Raw genomic sequence first — 27675 nt, 5'->3', positions numbered from 1 at the left:
CTTTAGTTGTTTTTAATGGAGTAGTCAAACATGATTTACAAACTGCTGTTGTCGTCAATGTGTACTAAAAAGTGCTCCGGATGATCAAAACGGTACACAAGTCCGTTTATTGAGTTACAAATGAGCCTGACTTAATGTTTAACCAGAGTCAACACATCAAGGTTATGCTCATGATTCATGTTCCCCTTTGAAGTTGTTTGTGTTGTAACTGTGTGTTGACAAGCTTTCCCCGACGTGTGTGCGTGTTTTTGTTTTTAATGTTTGACCCCTGGATTTAATTTATTGTCTGACTGAATGTGAAAATGTAACCTTTTTGTGTTTCTCACTGATACATATCTTATCTCTTTTATTCTCCTCTAGTGCTGGGGAAATACAGTGGCCATCTGAATATAGGTAGGATCATCTGCTTATTTGTACTCCTCTCAAGTCTTGTACTTGCAGTGTTTTGGTTGTGTAGATAAACTTTGAATCAATCAATAATTGATTACTCTTTGTCAGGTGGATCATATTTTTATCAGCTCCACATTCAAGTGTGAATGGAACGACTCCTACCACATCACTTAGGTTGCTGCGCTATCTTGATGGGCTTTTAGATATGTGCTGCATATCTTGCAGTATTTCACTAGGGCTATACAAGCCCTGCATAGACTCATAATGAAGTCCTAGATGAAATTAAGGCTAGCATTTCACTTATTTATCCCCTTTGTGTGGAAGAGGGTGAGCCTCTTTGTTACGGAGCGGTGAATCTCCCAACCAGCCTTCCTCTACTGTTCTCCTCTGTTTATCAATCTCTTTATTCTCTCCCCGCTAATCCCCCAGTGGGAAGCAGGAACTGATCATAGAGCAGTTCCCTCTGATCCTCTTTATGCTTTCTTCACCATGTCTTATTCATAAAAACAAACAAACCATCTTTGGTGTGAATGGGCTTTCTGTGTACCGGCCTAATCCTTGGTGATTCATCAAAATAAACAGTGCCGGAAAACAGTTTAATTTGACCAGAGTTTATTGGCACTTTATATTAATGTTTTCGCAGTGTGCAGTTTGAAATTAGTGATGATACACTCTGAAATGCCATGAAAGATCCAGTTTAAGAAACCCTAACATCTCTTGTGGTTGAGGAGATACATAATAATTTTAATTTTACAAGCAATTGAATACTTAATTTCAAATTGAAATATTCGACTTTGGAATCCATCTTTCTGGCTTTATGCGGTAAATTAAAGATATACTGAAACAAAAAGAGGCCATAGTAATTTGAATTTTTATAAACAACTGTATATCTAATTGTGAAATGTAACCACTACTGAATACTTAATGTTGAAATTCAAATATCACTGATTTTATAGCATTGTTGAAATATCTAGTATCTATCTGTTTCATTTCCCCATCTTTGGAATTTCCAGAAGCTACTCTTAAATTCTACAACCTCACAAACTTGATATCAGCGTTTCTTAAGAGTTCACACATTCAGCTTCAAAAATCTCCATGTAAGTTGCTCAAATTCAGTTAATTGAATTCTGATGTCAAAATTCAAGTCAGGCTGTAAATCAGATTGGTTACATTCAGGCACCAAAATTTGAGATAAAAAAAAGTCAAACTTGAATATCTGGGCTACCGAGGATAGTTAATCGAGCCTGAAGGAACTGATCAGACCTCTGCTCTGTAAGGTTACGCCCTGTCAGTCACATGATTCAAGGCAGAAAGAGTCAGATGAGTGACTGGAAACCTTAAACAGTAGAGAATGGAAGATAGGAAATGAAACCATATATATTCAAACAGATTTTAAAAATATTTGAATGCTTATACATTCAGTGATATTTAAATTGCAATATTAAGTATTCAGTTGTTGTTAAATTCCACAATTAGGTAACAGTTGCTGATAAAATTTTTTTAATTATTATGGCCTGTTTTTGCTTCCATATATCCTTAATTTACACCCTTTGAAATCATTATCAGAAGGTATTCTCTTCTCCCAGCACACCAATGTCACTTTCCTAATAATTCAAAATATGCTGTGCTTCTTGGAAAAAAACAGCACCCTTTGCACATTTTTTTTCTCCCAACCCTTATTTACATGTACAGAACTGTTGAGCTTTTACTGATTACACAGGTTACTGAGTGCAAATTGCCACATGTGTGTGTCTCCTGTTTTGTCTGCAGAAAACTCAGGTACACTAAATAAGAACTTCTCCATCGCCTTTTCCATCATCGGCATGTTCTCCTCCCACGCAGTCAGCAACCTGAGCATCTTTTTCTGTGCTGAGATCACACCCACTGTGATCAGGTAAGCCCACTGAAACACTGGGACTGTACCAACAGAGCGCTTCGAGGAGGAGGAGGAGTAGGAGGAAATGTGGAAAAATAAGATTTACTCCTCGAAGGAGTAAAACAGCTGTTTTTCTAATGCATAACACATGCTTTGCCATTGGGTGAATAGTCTCTGATGTGTTTGTGTTCGCTCTTGTAGTTTGAATGTATCTTAAATTATAAATGTCAGCCATCAGGTTGCAAGAAATGCATATGGTGTAAACAATGCTGATCTTTTCTTTTTCTACCTGTTTAATTATCCTGATCACTCTGATAATTCAGTCAGTACAGAGGTTTAAGATATAAGGTTTGCTTTGACCACATTACATGTTCCTACAGATGGATTAGCTGTTCCACCTCTTGTTAAAAGAGAGTATGAAATTATTGAACTGCTGGAAACAACAGACTCTTACAGTTCAGTGTCAAATGTAATCCACATCTTGTACAAATTAGCCACCCCCCTCTGAGAATATATGACACAGCACTGGATGTTCATTATCTGGGGTTATGTAAGGGGTGTTGTTCTGCTTAAAGTGCTGTAAGGGCGCCCTCTGGTGGATAAAATAGGCAATGATAGGAGAGGAATGGGACTGCATGTAAACGAGGGGATGTTTGGTGGTACTGCAGCACTCTCTGCTGCTGTCTGATAAAATGGCAGTGATACGTCAACAGAAGCATACATGACAAAAATGAGAGTTTCCCCTTTCTAAATGATTTAGGTGGCAGTTACAATACAACATATACATCTATACATAAACATTATTTTATTGTAGTGAATTTAATCTTTCCTTTGGGTAGTTTATGAGGATTTTAGGTGTAGGGGATAATCCCCAAATCATGCCAGGTAATAACATTTTCCCTCTCACCATAGGGGTGGTGGTCTTGGCCTGGTCCTGGCCAGTGCTGGCTTCGGCATGCTGACTGCACCCATCATGGAGCTCCACAATCAGAAGGGCTATTTCCTTCACCACATTATCTTTGCCTGCTGCACTCTCATCTGCATCATCTGCATTCTCCTGCTGCCTGAGACGCGCTACCAGCCCCTCCCTGAGACCCTGGCTGACGGTGAAACCTACACCCGTCAACCCCTTATTCCCCCGAGGAAACCTGGAGAACAGCGCCTCTTGCTGGCCCAATCTGAGAGCAGCAGGGACTACACAAGGGTGCATGACACGCCACTCCACGAGGCAGCCGCCACAGCAGTGTCCACCATGGACTCCACCGCCTCTTCGGCTGTTGATTTGACCGCTCCATCGGTGGGGGATATGTCTGCCCCCACGTTCACGGAGATGCAGCCTGTCAACCCTGAGCAGAAAGACCCAAACGGTCACTCAGTTTCGTCCTTATCCACGACCCCCATCGCAGCCCTGGGTAAAGACGGCATCATGCTTGCCAGTAAAGAGCACCTGCTATCTTCCACTCCTTTACACAAAGCCTCATGTGTCACAGACCCACTTTTAGGCAGTGCTGAAGAACCTCCCGCAATAGTCCTGGATTCTGTTGAGCCATTGACGGATCCTATTGTTCCTGAGATGAATGACTCTGGTCCGTCTCCTGCAAACGAATCAGCTACTCCTCTCCCATCTTCACTGGACTCTGTCCCTCAAACTGTGCCTGCCTCCTTATTGATCTGCACCACACCCATCATCGAGCCACTGCCTAGCTCCACATTAGAATCCCCGAACCCGCTGGGCAATGACATCGACAGCATCACCCCAGAATTCGACCCACCTTTGCTAGAGGCCACTCATGTCCCTTTAGCAGACTCCCTGTCTCCATCTTTGCATGACAGTCTCCCTCCATCACCTGCTCCCTCTCCTGTTCCTATGACAGACTGCAACATTTCCACTGACCCTCCACCTTCCATTAGTGCAAACTCTGACATTCCCATCCAGTTAGAAATAGTAGACGAATCTACATCTACTCCTTCCACTAGAGACTCACCCATACCGGCTGTAATAGACTCCCAACCACCACAATTAGACTCTACCTCTCCCTGTGTTAATGACCTTTCTCCTCCTTCCCCTACCTCTCCTAGCCCAGCCACTTTTTCCCCTTCACCCACTCCTCCCCCAACCATTGACTCAGGCCATACGCCCTCAGCGGACTCCTCCATTCCTCCTGTCATAGATACTGTCAACACCACTGCGTCGTCTCCTTCCATTCTCCCCGTCACAGACATTGTGCACGCCCCCACTCCAGAGTCTACCGCTCTGACTGTCACAGACATTGTTCAGCCCACACAGGATTCACCTGCTTCCATTGTTGTAGATTCAATACCGACTTCCGTGACGGATTCAGGCCCTACAGAAGCAGTTCCCCCCTCTGTAATGGACTGCACCGTCTCCTCCCCCATAGACTCTGGTGTCCTTTCCATCAGGGACAGTGCCAGCACAGAAAACAACACCATCAACGGAGTGGCGTCATCGTGATCCAGTGTTGCAGGCAGGAGGAAGCTTTCCGGTTGCAACAGGAAACAGCCCACGCCACATGAATAATCAGAGGGGAGAGGAGGGGGGGGGACACACAAACTGTCCTGCTCAGACTTCAGGCACTTAATGAAGACTGTCCCCACCTGGAGTTGAGTAGACATATCTTACAGAGCTGCTGTATGTTTCTTAATGCCCCCCCTTCCTACATTTAGCCAATAAATGACACCACACAAGTGAGAGAGTGCCAGAGGCTGGTTTGTGACAATGTGACAATATCTTCTGCTCTTTTTTTGAATGTCACTGGAAATCACCAGCCTATAAACTACTTTGATGTAAATGAATGGGAAATCACTGTCTGTCATTTTAAAGAGACTTAAAACTTACCCACAATCACTGAGATGTGTCACCAGGGCTGGTGAGAAATGCAATGATGCTAAAAAAACAAACAAACAAAAAAAATCAAATCACTGGTACTTCTGCTCAAATGAAATGTCCATCTAACATATTTGTATAGAAATATCGCCTTACCTTTATGGACAAAAAACATCTGAATGTTACATAGTATTTTTTGCCATTACAGAGGTTAACAATCATAATTGGAGGGATTTTCTAAATACAGCGCCAAAAACTACTCTGACCAAAATTAAATGTCGAAATAGTGCCAAAAATCAGTATAATTACAGTATTTGCCTGTTGGGGGAAATACTGTCGAACGCATTCCCCTGCCATAGACTGTATGTGCATAAGTGAATCAGATGAATCCAATTTCAAAGTTCAGAAATACTAAATATGACTTAAATTATTTCTCAAAGTAATAAAAGCCTGATGGCTGTATCAACATTTGATCAATTCGAATTGAGAGATGAGATTACCAAATTGCTTTCATCAATATGTGGTTCATTGTATGAACATCAGAGAAAAGAGTGACCCATATTTTGTCGGTCTGAAAAACTGTTTTATTTTTTCAAATGTTTGAGTCAATGAAATTTCTGGTATGCAAATGCTTTTATTTGTAAATGTGATATTGTAAGTAAATGCATAATTAGTTGTTGAGCTTGATTCAGTTTTTTTTTTGTTTTGTTTTGTTTTTTTTTTTAAATTCAAAGTATTATTTTGAATAATCTCCCATGGCATGCCCTTACTGTACAAAGCTATACTTCATTCTTGCAGTATTCGTGACACCTCAGTGTGGTGGCACCTTATTCTTTGCAGTGGGGACAAAGCATGAAAAATAATTGTGAACGTGTCAGCAAAACAAACGAGCAACCTTATAAAAAGACGCAAATGATATTTTTTGAAATGAACCCGTGGATGACAAAATGTTTGATGTGATTGCCAACAGTCACAGCATTGCTAACCTTCAGTGTGTTTTTCTCCAAATCACTATCTGGCATTAACACTAGTTTTTGTATGTCATTTTGTTCATACAGTCACACGCACACAACTAAGTTTACCTTAAAGAAAAATGCAATACTTCACATTTTTGTGAAAATACAGGTCAAATTCTTACTTACAGATCTTGACATATTCACATTCTTAAATTGACAGACTCTGAGGTGGTACTTTTTCTTCCAAAGCCCATGTCCATCTGTGGACAGCATTATACTTGACTACGATCCGTGTGTAACTTGACAGTTGTAGTACAAGCGTTGGAGGTTGTAATATTTGTCTTAGAAAGATGTATAACTGCAGATATACCACTGTTTACAAAAATCCTCATAAAAATCATGCTAAATAACAATAGTAATTACACTGTACTGTAAAACCTTAGAGCCAACTGAATGATGTCTTGTCATTTCAAATGTGATAAAAAAACAAAACAAAAAACCTTCTCACAGTATATATCATATTACAAGTAATTCATCCAGGGAGTATTGGTGACCTATTAACGTGTCATTCAGGAGTCAGAAGACAACTCCAGACATGACAGAAGACTTTGTCATTCTCACAACCTTGTGATACACTTGTAATGAACCTTACAAGTACTTTACTCACCAAACTTCACCTTTCTTTTAATCCAAGTCAAATGTGCACTGACAAAGGCTTACATATCTTTAGGTATCTGAATGATTGAGCAAACCTTCTTTGTGGTTGTTTTCCTGTGAATGACATCCTCAAATGCAGCTTGAATCAAAGTATGAAAGCTCTATTTTAGATTGATTCAGGGTGATCTTTTAATAGGTTATCAAGTCAGCAAACTTCCATTCATTGAAATATTCATATGAGCATTTGATGTGTTAACATATCTATGCCATGCTGCTGCGCCTCAAAGCACAATGCCCTGTAATCATGTGATGTCAGATTTGGTGGAGCTTGGCTGTCTTGACAGTAAAAGCAAAAAAAAAAAAAAAAAAAAAAAAAAAAAAGGGAAAATGGAGTTGAAATTTAGATACAATACAGGAATAACTAGTAACTCTTGCAATAGACCCATATATGATCTACTTTGTGGAACAGGGTTGACACTGGATTTAATAAGGAATTCATGGCATCTGCAGTAGAGAGTGGCTTGACTGCAGTGGTCAGTAGCTTCACATTACTCTGATTCCTCCTTGCCTGTGAGTGTCGGTGTCTCTGTCTCAGTGTGTATATTGCTGCAGAAATTTAAACTGTGTATCGCCAAGCCCCCATGCATCACCAGTGTAAAGACAATGACACAGCACAATACAACCGATGTCTTCTCTGAGATCTGTTGCTTCCACTTTCACAACTTCCATGCAGCTATTTCATGGTGCAGATGGGAGCTATTGCATCCTTCTTAATAAGCAATTGGTTTAACTCGGTTTGGAGCAGAATTAAGGTAGAAATCAATAAAAACAATCCAAAGCAACATTAGCACCAGCGAAAGTGTAGACTAGCAGACAGCTATTGATGAAAAAGCAAAAAAAAAGAAAAAAAAGAATAAAAGATTGATGAAACAGAGTACATCAGGCTGTCATTACACTAGTTATGCCTTTTGTAAATAAGTGTGAGGAAACACGCAGCGTCAATGATATGAAGGATCATAGATCATAACATGGACTAGTGAAATGTTTTGAACTAAAAAGTCTCAGAGACATGAAGTCCCCAGTGTACACATTTCAGGTTTTGCTTCTCTCAACCATGCGACTCAGAATCTCTTGAAGGGAGATTTGAATGAATGTAAAAACCATGGATTGTACCATTTATAATTTCCGATTGTTTGGTTTCATGTGTTTTAACATACATAATGCACTTGTATATAAGCCATACCTGTTGTTAAAATAAACCACTATTTATTGATCAACTGTGGATTAGCTGAGTCGTTGATTTTATCATGACATTTCATTGATTTTTTTTTTTTTTTTAATCAAATTTTAAATGGACATTCAAATATTTTCACTGTTGGCTGGCCTTACTTAAAGAAATAAACTTTTTAAGAACTAAAAAATAAGAACAAACAATCATCTCTCTTTTTTCTTTTTCTCCCTCTCACACCTATTTAAGTTATCCAATAGGGACTGAAAGGGACTTGAAACGGGGGCTTAGCTATCCTTGCTCTGGCTAAATGTAAAAAAAAAAAAAAAAAATCTGCCCACCAGCACCTCTAAATCTCACAAATTACAAAGTTATACCCTGTTTGTTTAACAAAAAACCAGAGTGTAGAAAGTTTGCCAGTTCTGGGGGGGTTATCTGCTGGACTATGTTTTGTCCTGGCAGAATGACTTGTCACCACAGGAAGACTGTTTCCAATCTTAAAGTCGAGATGAAATGAAAAATGCCTTTTTAACCCTTTTAGATCACATCCTCGCTCATATTGTACATCAATTTAACAATATATGCCAAAAAATGCAAAATTTTAAATTTTAAATACAAATTCTTTGTGTTCTTATATGAAAATCCAATCATATTTTCTTTCTGTAAAACAAAATATTGCGTGTGCTTGCATATGTAGGCTTAAACCAATAATATCATGACACCCACCCATCAATCAATCTTCAATTTTTAGCGCAACAGAGCTAAAATTCATTGTGACATGCCCACTATTCAATGTTCCAATCAAATTCTTCCCAACGTCATGTCCCGCCTATCTGTCCTGTTTCATTTGTAAGTATGTCATGATACGGAAGTTAGATACTCTCGAGTACTATTTCATCTGGACTTTAATGCTAAACTAAGCTGACTGTGTCCTGGCTGTAGCTTCATATTTAAAGCACAGATATGAGAGTGGTATCAGTCAAGAAAATGAATAAGCATATTTCCCAAAATGATTGACTGATTTATTTATTGAATGGGACGGTGTGCAGTTTGAAACATTTAAGATGCACTGCACCAGAGTTAGCTTGAAGCTAATTTGCATCTGTAGTCCCCGACAAAAAACATACAACAGCACAACAACAAACAGTAAAAAGCAAAAAAAACCAAAACAAAACAAAACAAAAACAAAAGCCCCATAACAAACAAACAAACAAACAAAAAACACACAGAACACACCATACAAAATACAAAATACAAAGCTACACACAGCACATCACATACACCCACAATGTCAATTAGAAATAATGTAAACTAAACTCGATTGGTCTTTAGTACATGTTTCAGTCTGGTCTTGAATGCATTGATAGGACTACAGTTCTTCATATCATCAGGTAGGGCATTCCACTGAGTTGTGGCTTTCACAGAGAAAGCTGACTGCCCAAATGCAGTGCGACAAAATGGTATGGTATGATCTTTTATAGAGGATATTCTGGAGGATCTAATAGAACTTACTGAGCTTGTGTACACAAAGTCACATAGTGGAGGAGGGGCCAAACCATTTAAAATTTTATAAACTAGGCACAAATTTGAGAATAATCTAAAATTCTTAAAGCTCGGTAAATTGTATTTCTCCAGTACCCTACAGTGATGTTACTATTCCTTTAATGTCTTTAATATTTCAGTTTATGTTATGCATACATACAACATATTTACATTCAATGAAATAATTACAATCAAACTGAAATACAGCAAACAGGATAGCATTGCAGCATGGAGATACTGGTTGGTTTCTGGGTCTCTGGGCAGACTGGGCCGGGGAACATGTGTATGGGAGGCCGAGGCTCAGTAGGTGCCCACAGCTAATTTTTGACCCAGGGTCCCACAGTGGGTTAATGCAGCTCTGGTTGTAGCATTTTGTCAACCCATAAGGGTCTCTGCATCATTCAAACTAAAACATGAAAACTCTGAGTTTATAGCTAGCTTTCTTTTTGCCTGTTTTTTCTAAACAGTAGGCTGTTTTGTGCAGCTAGCCTGGTAGGTGCTGATCCTGAACATGATATTCACACAGCACAGATCTGATCGAATCAGCACTTGTAGAACTAGTTTTACACCGATAACGTTTAACATTCCCTGGCAGGGAAAGCAGTCGTCAGGACTTTATGGAACAACCTCAGCCAAGCGACAAAAAAGGCAACATTTAATCTGCATGGGACAGGGGGTGATGTCAGGCTACAGGGGGATGATGCGGCAGGATCCGCTGGTCCACTGCATCAAACCGGTGCGCTCCTATTGGCTGACAGGGATACTGGGATGCTGCGCTGTGTGTAACGTCATCTGACCAGCAGCACGTTTATCTATCTCGCCGGCTCAACACTCGCCCTAGAAATGAGGCAAGTGCTGATTTTGAGAAACACAGCGGCAACAGACTGAAGACCAGACACCGGTGAAGACCAGACAGGACGTTCTCTGCCCGCATCCGCAGCGCACCATGAGGGAAATCGTTCACATCCAGGCTGGACAATGTGGAAATCAGATTGGGGCGAAGGTATAAATATTATAATTTAATTTAGGAAGCGGAGAAATTAACGGAAAAATAGACATCTCACGTGTTATTATTTTCTTTTTTTTTTTTTTAGGGTTTTCTGCAACGATTGACTTGAGTCATTTAAACGATCAGTTTAGCGTCTCTCGGATGAGGGAATGGATTAAAAATGAATTTTTAAAAAGTTTGAGATGGATTGTTAGTTGTTTATATGAGTAGGGTGGGGTCCAGTCGGGCTGGGTTTTGCTGTGAGGCTGCAGTGATGTGGGCCCCGCTGCTGCGTGACATTTTGTCACCAAACAGATGCGCAATAACTAAATGATGGAGAGCAAGGCACAGGCTTCAGCTACTTCCAAAACCATGGTTTATAAGATATTAAGGTATAAGCTCAACAACTGAAGTTCGTATCTCCCTGTTTGTCCCGTTTTAGTTCTGGGAGGTGATAAGTGACGAACATGGCATCGATCCCACCGGTAGTTACCAAGGTGACAGTGACCTGCAGCTGGAGAGGATAAACGTCTACTACAATGAGGCATCAGGTAAAAATCAAGTCTACTGATCTCTACATCAAACTTTGCCCTAAATAAATTCCATATTTGCATCTGAATAAATGACCACTACATGCAGCTTTGTACCCATTGCTCATATCCTTGCATGACCTTAATGCTACAAAGACCTGCTTTGAATGCCACAGTATGTCACTAATTTAGCTGCAAGGGGAAAGTAGGTCCCACCATGAGAGCAGGGAAAAATTAGGACAGTGAACCTTCTAAAATATGTCTCTCTCTCTCTCTCTCTCTCTCTCTCTCTCTCTCTCTCACTCTGTCTCTCTCTCTCTCTCTGTCTTCCTCTGACTCTCTCTCTCTCTCTCTTTCTCTCTCTCTCTCTCTTTCTCTCTCTCTAGGGAGTACAGGTATCTGCAGTCTCTACCCCAAGCTCACTGTGCCTCGGTATCATCTCAGTGTTTGATTGTATTGTCATGACATGTTGAAAAATGCATCCTGTGTTTTTACACACAACTACTAAACAAGCTGTGCCCACCAGATGAAGTTGCAGTAATTATGAAGTAGTAGCTCTGGTGCCTTTAGACTGATGCTTTCACAGATAGACAAGTCAGTGCAGATCTCAATCCATGTACAAACAGTGCCCAGTCATCCACTTTGGCTAGATGACAAGCCCGCACAGGAAGGCCAACATAGCACTAAAACTGTCAACCCCTATGCTACTCCCCAACAGCACGCAATATTGATCTTTGTTTCCATGCTGCATGCTAGCACCAGTGTCACCTACTAACTCACTATCACATGTGGATTGATTGAGGATTCTACTGATTCATTTGTCCTTTAAAAATTTAAAGAATAGATGAGCAGATTTTTTTTTTTATAGCATCAAGCAACATTAGGACTTAAGAAAGATCACGTCTGTTTGAATGGACTGCAGAGCTCAGCACTTTGAAAGCCCCACCGGTTAAGATTAAGCAGTGCAGCATGCTGCAGCAGTTTGGTTACAGACAGAGATGGAGGAGCAAAGTGGAGCACAAGAAAAAACAAAAGGCAGCAGGCAGCCTTTAAATACCCAGCTTGATGGATGAGCTGTAGTATCCTTCAAAACAAAAATGCTATTTACCTAAAAGATTACATTTGCAAATGCGCTGGTGCATTTATATTCTTTTAAAGTTATATATCTATGAGAGAGTTGGAGAAATGCTTTTAAATACAGTCAGAAGTTTATGTCACGGTTCACTATAATCCTTAGCTGACATCATGCACACTGAGACTGTCGGTATCTTACTCCACCCTTCCATCCACTTCCTTTCTGTATCCCCCTGTTCTCTGCTCTTTTTCATCCAAAGGCAGCAAATTTGTCCCCCGTGCCATTCTGGTGGACTTGGAGCCAGGAACTATGGACTCAGTCCGCTCCGGTCCATTTGGACAGCTATTCAGGCCTGACAACTTTGTCTTTGGTGAGTGGATAATAAATCACGATGTCACCACTCATCCTGAACCAACGGCACATATAGTATGCATATGGCAGCAACTGCTGTCATATCCTGTAAAGATGTGCATAGTTTCACCTAAAAGCGCTGTGCAGCAGAATATTCGCAACCAGCACTAAGCTTCTGCAGCCTCTCAGCGATGTGCCAGTGGTGTGATGCATAGTCCATGTGCAGCTGTGTCAGACTGAGACAGCTCTCGTGGTGACTCAGCGAAAAAAGAAATCTACTTGAAGATTCTGCTGCAGTGCTGATTGCAAGTGAGGATACAGGGCCAATAATCTCCGCCACAAAGATGACTCTACAATTCTCATTATCAGGAAATATGCAAGCAAAAGAGCTGCTTTTAAGCTTTTTGATAATGTAATCAATTCTGAGCCAAAAGCTAATGTACATTTCACTGAAGCTTACATGTGTTCTCTTTTTAGATTTTGTCATTGATAATAAATCGTATTTGTGTGACTCTTTCTAATACAGCATACTTTTTAAGGGGTTGTAATGAATATGTTCTGGAAAATTGCTTAATAAATGTTAATATATTATTTATTAATGCTTTATAGATCAATAGTAAGCCATTAGTAAGACAACACTGGGTTTCTAGGATGTGAAAAATTAATTTGACTGGTGCACAGGAAATGGTCCTCTACTGTAGCATAACTTATGTACTTATGAATTGCTCATTACTGATCTATAAAGCAGTAAGAGAACATTTATTAATAATTAATAAAGTCATTAAAAACCTTATAAACCTTTTTAAATGATGATTTATTAGAAAGTTGCACCATTATTTGTCCTAAATAACATGTCTTTAAACATACCATGCATTATGCAGGTCAAAGTGGAGCAGGAAATAACTGGGCCAAGGGTCACTACACCGAGGGAGCTGAGCTGGTGGACTCGGTACTGGATGTGGTGAGGAAGGAGTCGGAGAACTGCGACTGCCTCCAGGGCTTTCAGCTCACCCACTCACTGGGTGGGGGTACCGGTTCAGGAATGGGCACGCTGCTCATCAGCAAGATCCGCGAGGAGTACCCTGACCGCATCATGAACACCTTCAGCGTCATGCCTTCCCCAAAAGTGTCCGACACCGTGGTGGAGCCCTACAACGCCACCCTCTCTGTCCACCAGTTAGTGGAAAACACGGATGAGACCTTCAGCATTGACAATGAGGCCCTGTATGATATCTGCTTCCGCACCCTGAAGCTGACCACACCAACGTACGGAGACCTGAACCACCTGGTATCGGCCACCATGAGTGGGGTCACCACCTGTCTCCGCTTCCCTGGCCAACTTAACGCTGACCTCCGTAAGCTGGCCGTCAACATGGTGCCCTTCCCCCGCTTGCATTTCTTCATGCCTGGCTTTGCACCCCTCACAAGCAGGGGCAGTCAGCAGTATCGTGCCCTCTCTGTGCCAGAACTCACGCAGCAAATGTTCGACGCCAAGAACATGATGGCGGCCTGTGACCCTCGTCACGGCCGCTACCTTACTGTAGCAGCCATCTTCCGCGGCCGCATGTCAATGAAAGAAGTGGATGAGCAGATGTTGAGTGTGCAGAACAAGAACAGCAGCTACTTTGTCGAATGGATTCCCAACAATGTCAAGACCGCCGTTTGCGACATCCCGCCCCGTGGCCTCAAGATGTCCGCCACCTTCATCGGCAACAGCACTGCCATCCAGGAGCTCTTCAGGAGGATCTCTGAGCAGTTCACGGCCATGTTCCGCCGCAAGGCCTTCCTCCACTGGTACACTGGAGAGGGAATGGATGAGATGGAGTTCACTGAAGCCGAGAGCAACATGAATGACCTGGTGTCTGAGTATCAGCAGTATCAGGATGCCACTGCTGACGAGATAGGAGAGTACGAAGAGGATGAAATAGAGGATGAGGATGAAGTCCGCCATGATGTTCGCCACTGATTTTGAAACACTGACTGTTGCTGTTCTGAGTGAACTAGTCCCTCACAATAATAATTATTGTTGGATAGTGCAGTGAGATAATAAGTAAGCTAGAGATGCAAATGTTTAGCTACGCATTGCAGTGTGCAGATCATGATGAAATAAAACTCTTTAACAAAATGTATATTGCACATAGATACGGCTCATACTGAGAAAGATCATGAGTGGTGTTAGAACCTAAAATACACAAGTAGTAATTGGTTTTCCAAGTCATGCTTTGCCACTGTCAAAACAAGTCTTGTCTTAACACAGTTTTGTAACATTTACTTGCATTCACTGTCTCAAGTCTCGAATAAAAGATCAAGTCCTGTCAATACTTGTATCATTGTGTTTTTTAAAGGTGCATAAGGACAATATTTCTATTATAATATAGGTCCTTGAATTATTTGTGACTTATGTGTATAGATTTGCCATAAAACTGTAGACAATATGCATGAGACACCTCCTCTCTATGGGATGTGTCTAGTAATATTCTGTTTTTCTTATTGTCAACAAATCCTATGAAAAGACCAAAACCAGCAATGAATTGATCCTTCTTACAAGTATTGGCTGTGTAGGCAAAGCCTGATATAGCTTCATCCTCTGTGCCAAGGACCTCCATACTATTAAAAACACATCAGTGAGTCACACAGTTGCACTGGCCAACATGTTTCTTCACAACTCTTATGAATACATACAGATTGAATCAATCCCCTATAAACCTTCCTGCTGCTGTAAATACTCGCTAGTGCACAAAATTCACAGCTAAAAATAGTTCTCAACAAATACATGATTTACTCCTGTTTGAGGAGCTTTTGCTAAAGAAGACAGGTGCAGTCAGCTGTTTTCGTTAAAAAAAAAAAAAAGTGATTCATATCTTCAATAGTAGGGTTTCAGTCTGAGAGCAACAAGTTGTGGAAGTCTGAAAGTATTGAGAAATAGACTAAGGCATTGTTGGTTTTAGTCTATTTATGGGTTTGGTTGACAGTATTTGGCTGCCTTACCCTTTAATATACTGATGAGTGATGAGAGTACATTTGGCTCTGTTATGGACAACATGTCTTTAGTTTAATTTTAGCCTTTAATGTCAGATTCATTGTAGAACAACCAGGGTAGACGCTTGATTTGAGTTTGGAAACACTGAAAGCTTGTTGTGAAATCATGATCTCTTGCGTTTCTCTGTGTTGCTCATCATTAATCACTGACAATCTCAACAGATTAAATCCTTTGTCAGTGAACACCATGACAGTGACATGATGACACTTGCTAATATGATACCCGGGCTTCTTGAAAAGACACTCAGGCACACATTGTTATTACGACAGTTGAGGCAGGCTGTTGAACTACGCTCTAAAGATTACAAGTTTAAAAATATGTCTCACTTTTGGCCACACCCAAGTCATGGCAGCCAAAGCAGGAATTTCTCATCTGACAGTTGATGGAAAACATCTGCCTTGAGATGACTGATGGCCAAAAGTGCAAATTCTTGTAAAAAAAAAGTACTCACCACAACAGGCTTTTTTGGTATCTCATTAGAAGTAAATTATTAGTAAATGATGTCATTAACCCTCCTCCAACCCTTTTGGATTGGTTCACTTTCAGACAGCTGTGTCTTAAAGTGAACTCTGTCTGCAAGTGAAAAAATATGTTTATAATAGCATTTTAACATAAAAAAACATTAATTAATGAAATACTTATGAAAAACATTTTTAAAAAAACTTGCACAGTGAAGACACAGTAAATGGGCTAGGCCAAATAAGGTATTTGAAGAGTATGAAAACTTGAAGTAAAAGAATTTTACTCCGACACAAGCAAGGACAACTACTGTATGAGAATGTATGTACTGCCATGACTAGAACATGAAAATTTACATGGTTGAGTCACTGGTATCTGTGATAGCTGACTTATTTCATATACAGGAAGTCATAACCCGTCTCATTTGCATCAGCGTTAGTGTAGGGAGGGTTTTTCTAAAGAACTGAAGGAAAATATGATATGACAAAGAGTAACTGTCTTGACAAAGAGAAATCCCACCTTTGAATCATCCATTCCCCTGGGGAGGTAATCATAGTTGATTTATGGTTTGCTAATCATCTTGAGAACCAGTCCCTGCTGGGTGCAAAAAAATTCACTATTAACTTTTTCGCAGCTCAACAGAAAACTTATTCTTGTTGTAACTAAGACTATGGATTCTTTCTTTGCTCATGGGGATACATACCTTAGGACAGTGAGATAACAAACTACCTTCTTTTACCCACTATGATGAATTTCTATGTGACTGAGCAGCCTCTGTGACATAGATTTACTCTCACATTCATTCCAACAGTGGTATTTTTCTTAATGCAGACATCACGTTGAATCAGACTCTTGACATCTAGAAGATTCTCCTAAAAAAAAAACAACTGCTTTTTTACATACAACACAAATGAACTCTTGTGGAATGTAAAATCCCTACAATAACCCCATCTGTTAACGGCATGACCAGTTTTCTGACATCTGAGAAAGTGGTAGAGCATGTTTTGGACTTTCACGGGTCTCTCCTCTGCAGCTCACATTGCTATGCTCATGAACTTGTGGTATTGATTGATTGCATTCTTGAATGCAGAATATGTATGCCAAAGAGCTAAGTGTCAGCTTTGGATTCGGTAAATTGAAAACTAGACTTTTGCCCATCAACATTTCATTTAGTCTTTGGCTCTTTTTGGACTTTATTTACTTTACAAAGGACTCATATGCTAAACCATGAAGAAACCTCAATTTTCTTCTTTCTCTCTTTTGTTTATGAGAAGAAAGATTGAATCTTTTCCAGTCAGCTACAAAAACACCAGTTGTATCCATTCCACATTGTCATACCACTGTCTACTTGAAAATGCTTAGAGCGACATCCTTTTGACATTTTAACCTCACTGAATGGAGAATGTTTTAACTGACAAGGAAATATGCTGTAGGTTTGTGGGTCGGGAATGGATTCTATGTTTTTAATCTGGCAAACTCCACAGTCAGTGCGTTTGAAACCGTTTAAGTACTGTATGTGCATTTGATAGATCTTCGCACCAAAACATACTATAAAATTAAATAAATTACTATGCTGTCACTTAAAAAAACTCTGACCAATAATCTTAAATCAATAATAAATTTAAAGGGTATATTAGATGAATACTGGTATGCAAATACTTTACAGAATTTGTGCAACAGAATTATTCAAGTCTATTATTTAATTTAAAGCAGCAAAGTTGACTGTGAGTGGTGAAATTGTATTACAGACATTACGATCCATTTCCAATTATAGCATTTCAAAACATCATATTAAAGTCCTTTAGAAAGAGGAACGATCTATTCATTTGCACCTGATTTGCAGTGCAAACAAATACATTTGAATGATGTTCTTCCTGTTGCAAGCTGGATGACTGAAACATTGCATCAGTAAAAAAAAAACCTCTCTTTAAATGAAGACAGTATCACAGTATCACAGATGCCTCTACCCTTTCCATATACTTGTTGCAACATATAGGTGTGCACAGTAATTGTATTTTATGTTTTCCATTCAGTGAAGTGAGTAACCTTAAATCTGCATTTCATTTAATGAATATAAATAGTGAAATGACTGGTGAGGTCAAATGCATCTTCAGAAACGTGTTAAGTGTTTGATTTCTGATGCATGCACAAAACTTAACATTGTCTGTATTGTAATGTAGCAATAGTGCACAACCAGAAAAAGGCCAATACAACAGCCTGCTTTTAATTCAATTTTATTATGACAGTTGTAAAACCTGAAAAAACAAAGACTTGTATTATTATGTCCGCTGCTTATGCTATATACATACAGAATGTTAAAAACTAGAGATTGCAGTTGAGATGAAAAATACACACACATCAATAGCAAGAACAGCAATATCAAACAATTTCACTCTATCAAATATTCTCAGTGCTTGGCAAGGCGATCTTTGATTAATCTGCTCATCCACATACCCAAATCATGATATCTTTACACACACACACACTTACATACAATGAAAACAACATATCATGGGAGTTATGGCACAATATACATTTGTAAAAAATAGTGTCATAATGATATTGTACACAATTTGTACAGCTTTGACACTGAGATGTTTTGAATTAGCACTTGGTTTACCTACCAACCAACACATAATCAGTAGAAATAATAAAAAGAGTGCAACAATAAAATAGAGAATTTGTGTAGAATTCTCTTCTTTGGTTTTATAGTCTGTGGCCACTATGTTGTCTACTGAATAATCAGTTTATTCCCTTGGTACCCTAAATCATTTAAACATTTGGGCCTTGATTCTTCTGCAATTCTTCTGTGCTTTCAACAGTTATACAGTGCATTCATTTATGTTCCACAAGTTTCAAAGGAAGCAGTGGCCACCCATACAGCAGTTCCTGATTAGTTACAGTTTATCTAAGTTCAACAATCTAAAGGTCAGCAGAACAGCTTATGGCATGGCGAAAGTTAAAACAGTACAAAATGCAACCCAAGCATTTTTAGAATAACACAACACTACAAAAAGGAAGTTCTCAGAGCACTGAGTCTTATGTTCGAAGCCTAAATGGATAAATGAAAAACGATACTAACTACGGAAACTTTGTTCTTCCTCTGCCTTAGTCACTCTCAAAATGAATGTGTGCTTCTCAAGGGGGATGATTTACAGTATGATTATAGTAATTTTAACGGGAGCTTGGATGAGGGACAAAAGATCAGAACTCTATAAACTCAGATCATTTCATAAGAAGTTCTGAAAATAATCCTATACAGACGTGTTCTGTGTTGTTCTCATCAGGAAGAGCACTACGTAAAGTTTTAACTTTTCTTTCTCTCCTCTCTCTTTCCTATTGGGGTGAGGATTTGTCCGTTGAGCTACATTTAGGGTGCTACAATTGGATGGTTTGATTAATTTTGATTGTGCAAGTGATTCCAGGCCTGTGATGCAGCTTTCAGGGATATAAGGCCAGCTGCAACCAAATGCAGTGGTTCCCTGCCTACACCAGCCTGACAGGTTGGGAGCTGAAGGGAACTCTCTGATCTCATGTTAGACTTGGATCATCATGTTGTAAATAATCTACCGAGCAGTTACTTATAGCTGCCCTACAGGGTGTAGGTGTGGCTAGGCTGTGCGTATGTCTCTTAAGTTAGGAGATAAGGCATTCATAATTTTTGTTTTATGGGTAAGTATACACTGTCGGTCTGACTGGTTTAGTTGTCTTTTGTTTACTTTGGCTGTTCCCACCCTGAAGCCATACTTTGTACTTGAAATAAATACGGTGCTTTTAGAGCTATCTGTGCCTAACTGGCGATTCTTGGAACCAGAGAAAAAGGGAAGTCACACCTCATATTCTGCCAAGGTTTCCCTCAGCAATGTAATGCCTCTTACAAATCTGTTGTTTGCTCCCAATTTGAGCTAATACTGTAAAGTATACACTTTGAACTAATTTTGACAGAGCCACATTCTGACAGGTAGCATACAAGAAATTAATGCACAACATATGTCAAAGTCATTTTACTAAATAGTATTAGTATGCCTTTTATAGTCATGGTAGTCATGTGGTCAATACTGTACCATGTGTCAACTACTATGAGCACTATCATCATCTTGTATTGTGCTATTACAAGATGAGGACATATAGTATTGCATTTTTTGTCAAGCAAACAAAACTATCCTTTTAGTAGTTTTACCACAATTTAATCTATCTATTGTATGAAAAGATACATGAATATACTGTTGTATCTTTTAGTGTACTGAAATATATTTCAGTATAACAAAACAAGTGTGACATTTGTAGATAAGCTAAACAAAAGGGTTGCTTTACGCTCTGGAACTAGATTCAATATTTCTTTCAGTGACTGAGACCTTCTTACGTTGCACAACTACTCTCTGGCTCCCTTGCACTTTGGGTGTGGCTGTCTGGGTAAAGTCTTCATTTGATCCCAGTGAAAATTGCATACCTTCACCTCTGACCGCCAAGCCCTGCTCTGCAGATCCCTGTCCTGTCTGAACAAATGTCTGTGCTAAGCGTGCACCTTGCCCTCCACCTGAGGACCCGTTCTCCACCACCAACACTTGTCTGGAGAGGGTTCCTTGTGAGAGGCCTTGTGCAGCCTGCCCTGCCACTCCACCCATTCCTACTTGTCTATCTATAAGTATCGCACCCTGACTACCTTGCAGGCCTCCAACTTGCACCAGGCCTTGACTTAGCCCGACCTGAGCTACTTGACCTGCTGCCTGCTGGGCGCCACCGGCCACGAGCACTACTTGGGGCTTGGAGTCGACAACATACATGGGTGTGGCAGCATAGTACATAGCAGGCTGTTGTACGAGCAGCGTCTGACTGGGTATCACAACATTGTCCTGGACATGTATCTTGGGAACAGTGGCTAAGCCCTGGGCTCTCTCAGTGATTCGCTCCTCCTGGACCATGGTGGACGATCCTGACGCTACATTGGAGGTGTTGAGGGTGTTGATGTTGACACGGTCCCTGTCCCTGATTGTTTCTGTGTGTGTATGGACGTGTGTGTGGGTGGAGGGCCTGATGGGAGACACTGGTCTAGGTGGAGAGACAGAAATGCCTGCACCAACAGACTCAGTCACCACGGAAGACCCTTGGCAAATTTCAGCCAGGGTTTTGAATTTAGGCCCAAGGTCATTCAGGAACGCAAGGTCATCATCGTTATCAAGAAGGCTGCAGCAGCCAACAGAACCTGCCAGAGACTCCTGACCCTCATAGTCATATATCAGCAGACCATCCTTCTGATGGGATTGCTGTGCAGCATGGTTGGATTTCTGCAAAAAAATAGAATTAAAATATACTGCATGAGTCTCAAGGCAATAATGCTGACATTTCTATTGTGATAGCATGATACTGCCTTAACTTGTCTTTACATACTGTATAATGATTCTATATGAGTTATATTTTGTAAAATATATTCTGGGGTCCAGCTTTTTTAAGCCTGACTTTCATCCCAGCAGTGTAACCTAATGATAATTATATATTAGTGACTCGTCACTGAGACATTATGAAAACAAACTCATCACTATTCAAATTCCAAATACTGAGCTTTAGTTAAAAAACATTGAACTTGGATTATACTCTGGTTTTCAATGATATTTCAAGATACTCACACTTGAATAATACTCCCCCAGGAATTGTTCAGATAGAGCCATCCCATCAAAGACCCCAGCTCCGTATTGGGAGAAGTGGTGTTCTTGTCCTGTCATCATTCCAGTATCCACGTTCATTTGCCCACTGGTGTTGTTATATTGGTTGTACATGTGCATGTTCTCAGCTGTCAAGTTGGAAGTATTAAAGGCACCGCCGTAGGCTCCTCCACCTAAGGCTCCTCCACCTAAGGCTCCTCCAAAGTCAGCCAGTCCTCCTAGATACCCCCTCCCCTGATAGGTGTTGATGTCCTTGGCATTCACTGCTTCGCCATCAACTTCAACTGGGACATGTAGGAGAGGAATGTCCTGTGAGAGAAATATGAGAGACGTCTGAGATACAGCATTTTAAGGAAATGAGACTTCGATTAACACATTTTCAAAACTAAAAATATCTAAATATAGTACGATATACATCAATAACACTACACTAAAGGAAGTACCTTGTCTTCTCCTTGTCCTTCAGTGTGATATGAGATCAGCTGCTGTTTTGTATCAAATGGAATGGCCTTGAAGTTTCCCATAGCTGCTGCACCTCCACACAAGCAAAACATCAGCAGAAGGGGCACCACTGAAAAATACACACATTTGATACTACTTCAAAAGCCATTCTTAAAAAGAGTATACAGGTCATGTCAAATCAAGTTAAATTATCAATCAGTGACTTAGTTTCCTTCTGCTAAGGGATTTGCCACAAGGCGAAAAAATACCAAATAATTGTGTAATTCATGCTAGAGCCATGATATGTTTCTTTAAAAAATTGCCAATGACAACCTTTCTTTTACAGTAAATCTCCTAGGCATGTTACAACATGTCCGGTTAGGCTACCTTGTGGGGGGAAAGTTATTTATTTATTTTTTTCTAATCAAAATAACCAACCAGGAAGAGGAAAGAAAACAGTCTACTCACAAAGAAGCAGCAGCAGTCCCAGGAGCAATAGTAGAACACCCGCAGCTCCAAAACCTGCAGTCTTTGTACTGCGGGCCACACAAGTTTTAGTGTTTTCAAGGCAAGTGCACACAATTACGTCCATCATCTGAACATCAGCACACGACTTTCCTTGCTGGTCCTTGACCTCCACTGCCACTTTGTACATGCCTGGCCACAAGTTGGCTTCGTCTCGCAGAATGGCTGTGGTTCCTGAAGAAAGATGAGACCCAAATTATAAACTCTGCTGCACAGAGAATGCAAAGTAGTGTATTTCCCAAATGTCAAAGTATTTCTTTAACATAAACTTAGAAGAGCACTTAGGATGAATGCCTATATAACACTGATTCGTCAGAAATTTGCCAAGCGTTAATTGTCCTCTTTACACAACTTTACCATTAAGATGGTCCACTGTCCATTTCCCCCTGTTGCTCCCTTGAATCACAGTGAACTCAAACGGTGCTGAATTGGGGAACTCATCTTTGTCTACGGCTGTGACGTAGATCACTTTATCCCCATGGCACATAGTCTGAGTTGTAGTGGTCAGTTGCGGACAGTGATCATTAAAGTCCTCCACCTGAATGGCTATGGTCCCTGTGGCAGTTTTTGAACTGCCATCTGAAAGCCAATCAAAATAGAGATTAACATTAAAATATTGCACACTACATGTGTCCACTGGAGACAAACGGTCATACCGGTAGGTGCAGTACTCACCAGTGGTGATGCATATTATTTCAGCATAATATGTTCCATTTATCAAGAACTTGGACTCTCTGTCAGGCAGTTTAGCCAGTTTGATTTCTGCTGTTTTTTCATTAATAATCAACCAGTTGTCCTCATCACGGATTTTAGCATATCTGAAAGAACAAAAATCCATGTATGATACTTGCTATTCAAGTAAACTGCATCAATTCAGAGACACAAAGAGACACATCTATACAGCTGCTACTAAATTTGGGAAGGCAGATGTATAAATGGACGTTAGGTATGTGACCATACCTTACATTGGTGGCAGTCTTTAGCGTGTCACTGTCAATAGCGGCGTAGGTTACAATGACTTTGTTTAAGGAAATGGAAGTCTGGTCCTCGGAGATGGTCACCACTTTGACACTTGGTTGGAAACGGGGACCTTCCTTCTGATTGATCACATCGATTTTAACGTCGTAGGATTTTGAGGTTGCGCTACCTGTCATGCTTCCACTGCCAAAATTATACGCTGCTTTGTTGGAAACAGCCACTTTCAATTTGATTTCCTTCATTTCCTCATAGTCCAGAGCCTGCAAATTCAAAGATAAAGCACAGGATATGCAGTTCAAATTAGGTTTTGTAGTGGAACGACATTCTATATCTATAGTCCATCAAAATGAGATTACACTCCTTTACCTTGTGAATCATGATAATTCCCTCGTTGGTCTTAGAATCAGTAGTGATACTGAAATAGCCAGCCTCATTCCCTTGTATTATTTTGAAGACCGCCAGCCAATTGTCAGTGTGAATCAGATCCAGGTCAATAGCTTTGATCCTCATCACTTCCACATTGATGGTATTCTCCTCCACACTCCCAACATACTGTAAATACAGTAAAACGCACACCAACAGTTGCTTTAGAACTACGGTTACTGCCACACATGATTAAAGAAACCAATTAAAGAAGAACAGAATGTATTGTTGGTGGTAAATGTCACACGTACCGATTCTTTCTCCAGGGTGGGGATATTGTCATTTATGTCCAGAATTTTTATCTCAACTTGTCCAGTTCCAAAGTTTCCTCCCGATTGTCCACCCATGTCAGAGGCTTCTATAGTCAACCTATATGTATCTTTTGTCTTAAAAATACAGCAGAGATATAATTTACTGATTAATGCATTCAAGAGTTTAGATTCTAGAAAAAAATGTTGACTGACATATATAAATATAATTCAATATTAATATTTGGTTAAATATTGCAAAAACATTACAAAATGTTTTTTTCTTCTCCGTTAACTGTGATTCAACAAGTAGTAGGAATTTATGATGAAAAAGAAAGCATGTTTACATAACATGGTGATGCTTGTGTCATCATGCAAGACAACATAACATAACTGATATGGGAAAAAAATGTTTCCAACAAATAGAATTAGTTGTAGTTAGATGAGAAGAGGCACAATGGCTCAGTAAAGTGCCTCACCTCCCTATCCAGAGTGCTCCGTCGAACCATGACCGTTCCGGTTTCAGAGTTGATGTTGAACATTCCACCTATGTTACTCTGCTCCACAATTCTGTAGGAGATCTTGGAGGCGAGTGTGTTCTCTTCATCAGCGTCAGTAGCTATCACTTTCATGACAACAGTACCTAGAAATCACCAAAGGGAATGAAATAATATATCTGTAGTCAGTTAACTGCTGACAGCGGTTAAATAAAAGTGAACATATGCTTGTTTCCCTGAGCCGTGCCACAAATATACCATACTGTAAATGTCTTACTGTAAAATACCTGCTGCACTGGATTCATTGACGGATCCGACTTGCTGTACTTTAATGACTGGTGGACAGTCATTCTCATCCAGAACAGTAATTCTAAGGTCAATATCCTTTTCTGCAGGGCTCCCGTTTTCGTATGCTGCTTTACCTATTAGCTACAAAAAGAGATATCAGAACTGCTTTACCATTTCCTCACTGTCCAACTTGAGGATATGATTCCAAAATGCTTTTGATTTGAGAAACAGGAATTTTTATGTGCTCTTACATGATAGGAAGAGATCTGCTCGCGGTCCAATACGGAGTAGATTTTCACAAAACCTGTCTTACTGTCGACACGAAATACATTTTGAGGGGGCTGGGTAGCACCAGGCCCTGATAGTGAATAGAATATCTTCGTAAAATTCTCTTTATCAGAACGAATCTGAAACACAAATACACAAACACAAAATGAATGAAATGTAAGATTATTGAATTACAAAGGAAAATGTAACAATACGTTTTTTTTTTATCACAAACTAATATACTGTATTGTATGAGGTATCATTTCAAATTAAGGCCATTCAGATCATGTAAATGCAAGCATGTGACGTGGCATGTATGCTAAACAAAAGTATTTGCTTTTCTACTTAATGTTTGCTCTGATGAAAACCATTACACACACAGAAGCCACAATTGTTTGTTAGCACATGACTCATTAACATATCTAATGATGACAACTTGGCTCTGATCCTAAAACTTCTGGCTGATATGTGAGACTTGATAAGCTTTAGAACATCAAACACAGGTGTGTGTGTGTGTCTCTAAACATCTGAATAAGGCTGTATTCGTCGTCATGTACTGAGTGTGAACTGACTCATTATGAATGTCTGGGTAGTTGCTCTCACGCAGTTGTTATCTCAGACTAAACTAGGTGCTTTAGAAACAAAGGTGGCTTTAGGATTAAACCAGTAAGGTGGAAGAGGAATGAACTGTTGCAACATTAAATACCTGCATGACTGAGTAAATGTTTATTTTTTTTAAAAAAATAACTCTTATTCAGCTTTAATAGAATTCTTTAGAAAACAAAACTGAACAAAAAAGTACACACTCTAGCAATATATTCCAAGCCGGTGTAATCATGGTTTTCATATAGCTTTCTGGGAGCGATGATCCACTCTCTTTTCTGTCTCTGTAACACTGGCCCATTTCCTTCTGCCCCCACAGGAACAGGCTGCAGGTAAACAAAGAGAGAGGAAAAAGACGGTCATTATTAATATGTAATAATCACAAAATCGTATGGTATTGTTGTCCCTGACTCAAACACAAATGGCATTAGTTTATGCATAAAGTCTTTATTTTAGATCACTAGAGATTAGACCAACTGGGGACTTTTTGGAGTTGTTGCCAGTAAAATATGACCATCCTCTCTGTTAGGTGGTGGAAAAAATCCATAATCAAATATACAACATACTTAAAACATCTCCAAAATCGTCATTCACATTAAAATCTACAGTTGTCTTAAGGCTTAAAAACGGTTTATTTGGAGAAATCGACATTTGATAATGACTTTCACATGATAATTGCACTTCATCAAAAACTATGTAGGGTTTTTCCAGATTCCGGTATCAAGGAAGACAGTTATGAAAAACTGTAATATAGAGCTGATTCGTGACCTTCAAGCCCAATATGTGAGTCTAAACATGAAGACTACGCATTTACTTTTCCTGTCGTATCTTTTTGCTACTTGTACCTGATCGTTTAACTTTGACTAGTCTTCATTTAACGCACCAGAGACGAGCCACACCTGTTAAAGACCCGTTATTCAACAAAAATACGCATCCACGAACACAAACTGAAGTCTTTACTTACAGTTAGGTTGAACGCCAACAGGATTAAAAAACTGCATTTCAGCAGTGGAGCCATCTTCTTGAAGAATGTAAGCTCGATAAATCCTGCTGTTGAAGTGAAATCGCGTCTCTGCCTGGATCTGTTGTTGGTTTCGTACAAACTTTGACCCTTTCCAAAGGGAGGAAGAAGTTTTTACTGCAATAGGCGGTTCCTCTCTGCTATTGCTCACAAGCCACTGCTGATAACAGGCGGGGAAAGGAGGTGGCTGTGTCCACTTTGAGCATAGCTGTAATATTTGTGTGCAACCTATTGTCTTTGACCGCGAGAGGGAGAAAAAAAAGAAAAGAAAAAAAAAGGACCGTACTGAGAGGAAATTACTCCAGAATGACCCCAAAAAATGTGTCCAAACCAAACAGGCGTGCTTGAATCTGGAGACAGTGTCTGAAATAATTGTTTTGTGTTTGAGAGCAATACTCAATAATAAGATTAGATGCCCAGGTTGAGTTTGCAGATTGTGGCAAAGACTACTATTTATTTATTTACTATTATTGATTTTAATATCCAGTTAAAAAAAAAAAATATTGGACTCTCTTTAGACCAATGCTTCATCACTCATCTGTAAAACTTCACATGTGCCTGTGAAATTCCCAAGAGGTACACCTCTGTTTCTGGGTTCACCACTCATAAACACTCAGCTGCACACTGGATTGTGTGTGTTTGTGTGTGTGTGTGTGTGTGTCTGTGTGTGTGTTTGACAGTGAGAGTGGCCGCATGTAGGCTTAGGTGTGTTTGTTTTACAGAGAGGGAGAGAGAAAAAGAGATAAGGAAAAAGGTGGGCACTGGCACTGGGCGTTTGTGTTGCTAA

At 39.9% G+C, this 27675-nt stretch overlaps 3 protein-coding genes across 4 annotated transcripts in view; 2 read left to right on the top strand and 1 right to left on the bottom strand.

Annotated features, from left to right (window-relative positions):
• Positions 1–8001, top strand: part of slc22a23 (solute carrier family 22 member 23) — a 38413-nt gene extending 30412 nt beyond the window's left edge. For both annotated transcript variants that reach the window (XM_042429405.1, XM_042429404.1), the window contains exons 8-10: positions 361–393; positions 2161–2284; positions 3179–8001. In XM_042429405.1, the coding sequence (XP_042285339.1) occupies positions 361–393; positions 2161–2284; positions 3179–4739 (1718 nt within the window). In that variant the 3' untranslated portion in view covers positions 4740–8001. The remainder of the gene's footprint in view (positions 1–360; positions 394–2160; positions 2285–3178) is intronic.
• Positions 8002–10066: 2065 nt separating this feature from the next.
• LOC121908602 (tubulin beta chain-like) lies at positions 10067–14714 on the top strand. The gene is made up of 5 exons (XM_042428767.1): positions 10067–10497; positions 10925–11033; positions 11399–11407; positions 12347–12457; positions 13320–14714. The coding sequence occupies exons 1-5, from the start codon at positions 10441–10443 to the stop codon at positions 14402–14404; spliced, it is 1371 nt and encodes a 456-aa protein (XP_042284701.1). The 5' UTR covers positions 10067–10440; the 3' UTR covers positions 14405–14714.
• A 3447-nt stretch (positions 14715–18161) lies between these two features.
• Positions 18162–27122, bottom strand: LOC121908556 (desmoglein-2-like). Its single transcript, XM_042428676.1, has 14 exons — positions 26832–27122; positions 26071–26193; positions 25249–25404; positions 24997–25138; positions 24692–24855; positions 24216–24350; positions 23908–24093; positions 23524–23801; positions 23239–23381; positions 22921–23142; positions 22507–22737; positions 22041–22168; positions 21562–21906; positions 18162–21222 (listed from the first exon to the last, which is right to left on the bottom strand). The coding sequence occupies exons 1-14, from the start codon at positions 26883–26885 to the stop codon at positions 20248–20250; spliced, it is 3282 nt and encodes a 1093-aa protein (XP_042284610.1). The 5' UTR covers positions 26886–27122; the 3' UTR covers positions 18162–20247.
• Between the last annotated feature and the right edge of the window lie 553 nt (positions 27123–27675).

Source organism: Thunnus maccoyii, chromosome 12 (assembly GCF_910596095.1).
Source record: "Thunnus maccoyii chromosome 12, fThuMac1.1, whole genome shotgun sequence".
Lineage (NCBI taxonomy): Eukaryota > Metazoa > Chordata > Actinopteri > Scombriformes > Scombridae > Thunnus > Thunnus maccoyii.
The sequence above is the reverse complement of the archived record's forward strand: the minus strand, read 5'-3'. Positions and strand labels throughout refer to the sequence as shown.

What these genes read in the sequence shown, in the direction of transcription:
- LOC121908556 (XM_042428676.1), bottom strand. Translation starts at nt 26,885, where the DNA reads ATGGCTCCACTGCTGAAATGCAGTTTTTTAATCCTGTTGGCGTTCAAC. An exon ending in CCACCCTGGAGAAAGAATCG is followed by an intron (nt 24,094 to 24,215) that starts GTACGTGTGACA and finishes CTGTATTTACAG; the next exon opens with TATGTTGGGAGTGTGGAGGA. An exon ending in TGGGGGAGTATTATTCAAGT is followed by an intron (nt 21,223 to 21,561) that starts GTGAGTATCTTG and finishes ATTTTTTTGCAG; the next exon opens with AAATCCAACCATGCTGCACA.
- LOC121908602 (XM_042428767.1), top strand. Translation starts at nt 10,441, where the DNA reads ATGAGGGAAATCGTTCACATCCAGGCTGGACAATGTGGAAATCAGATT. An exon ending in GAAATCAGATTGGGGCGAAG is followed by an intron (nt 10,498 to 10,924) that starts GTATAAATATTA and finishes GTCCCGTTTTAG; the next exon opens with TTCTGGGAGGTGATAAGTGA. An exon ending in GCCTGACAACTTTGTCTTTG is followed by an intron (nt 12,458 to 13,319) that starts GTGAGTGGATAA and finishes TGCATTATGCAG; the next exon opens with GTCAAAGTGGAGCAGGAAAT.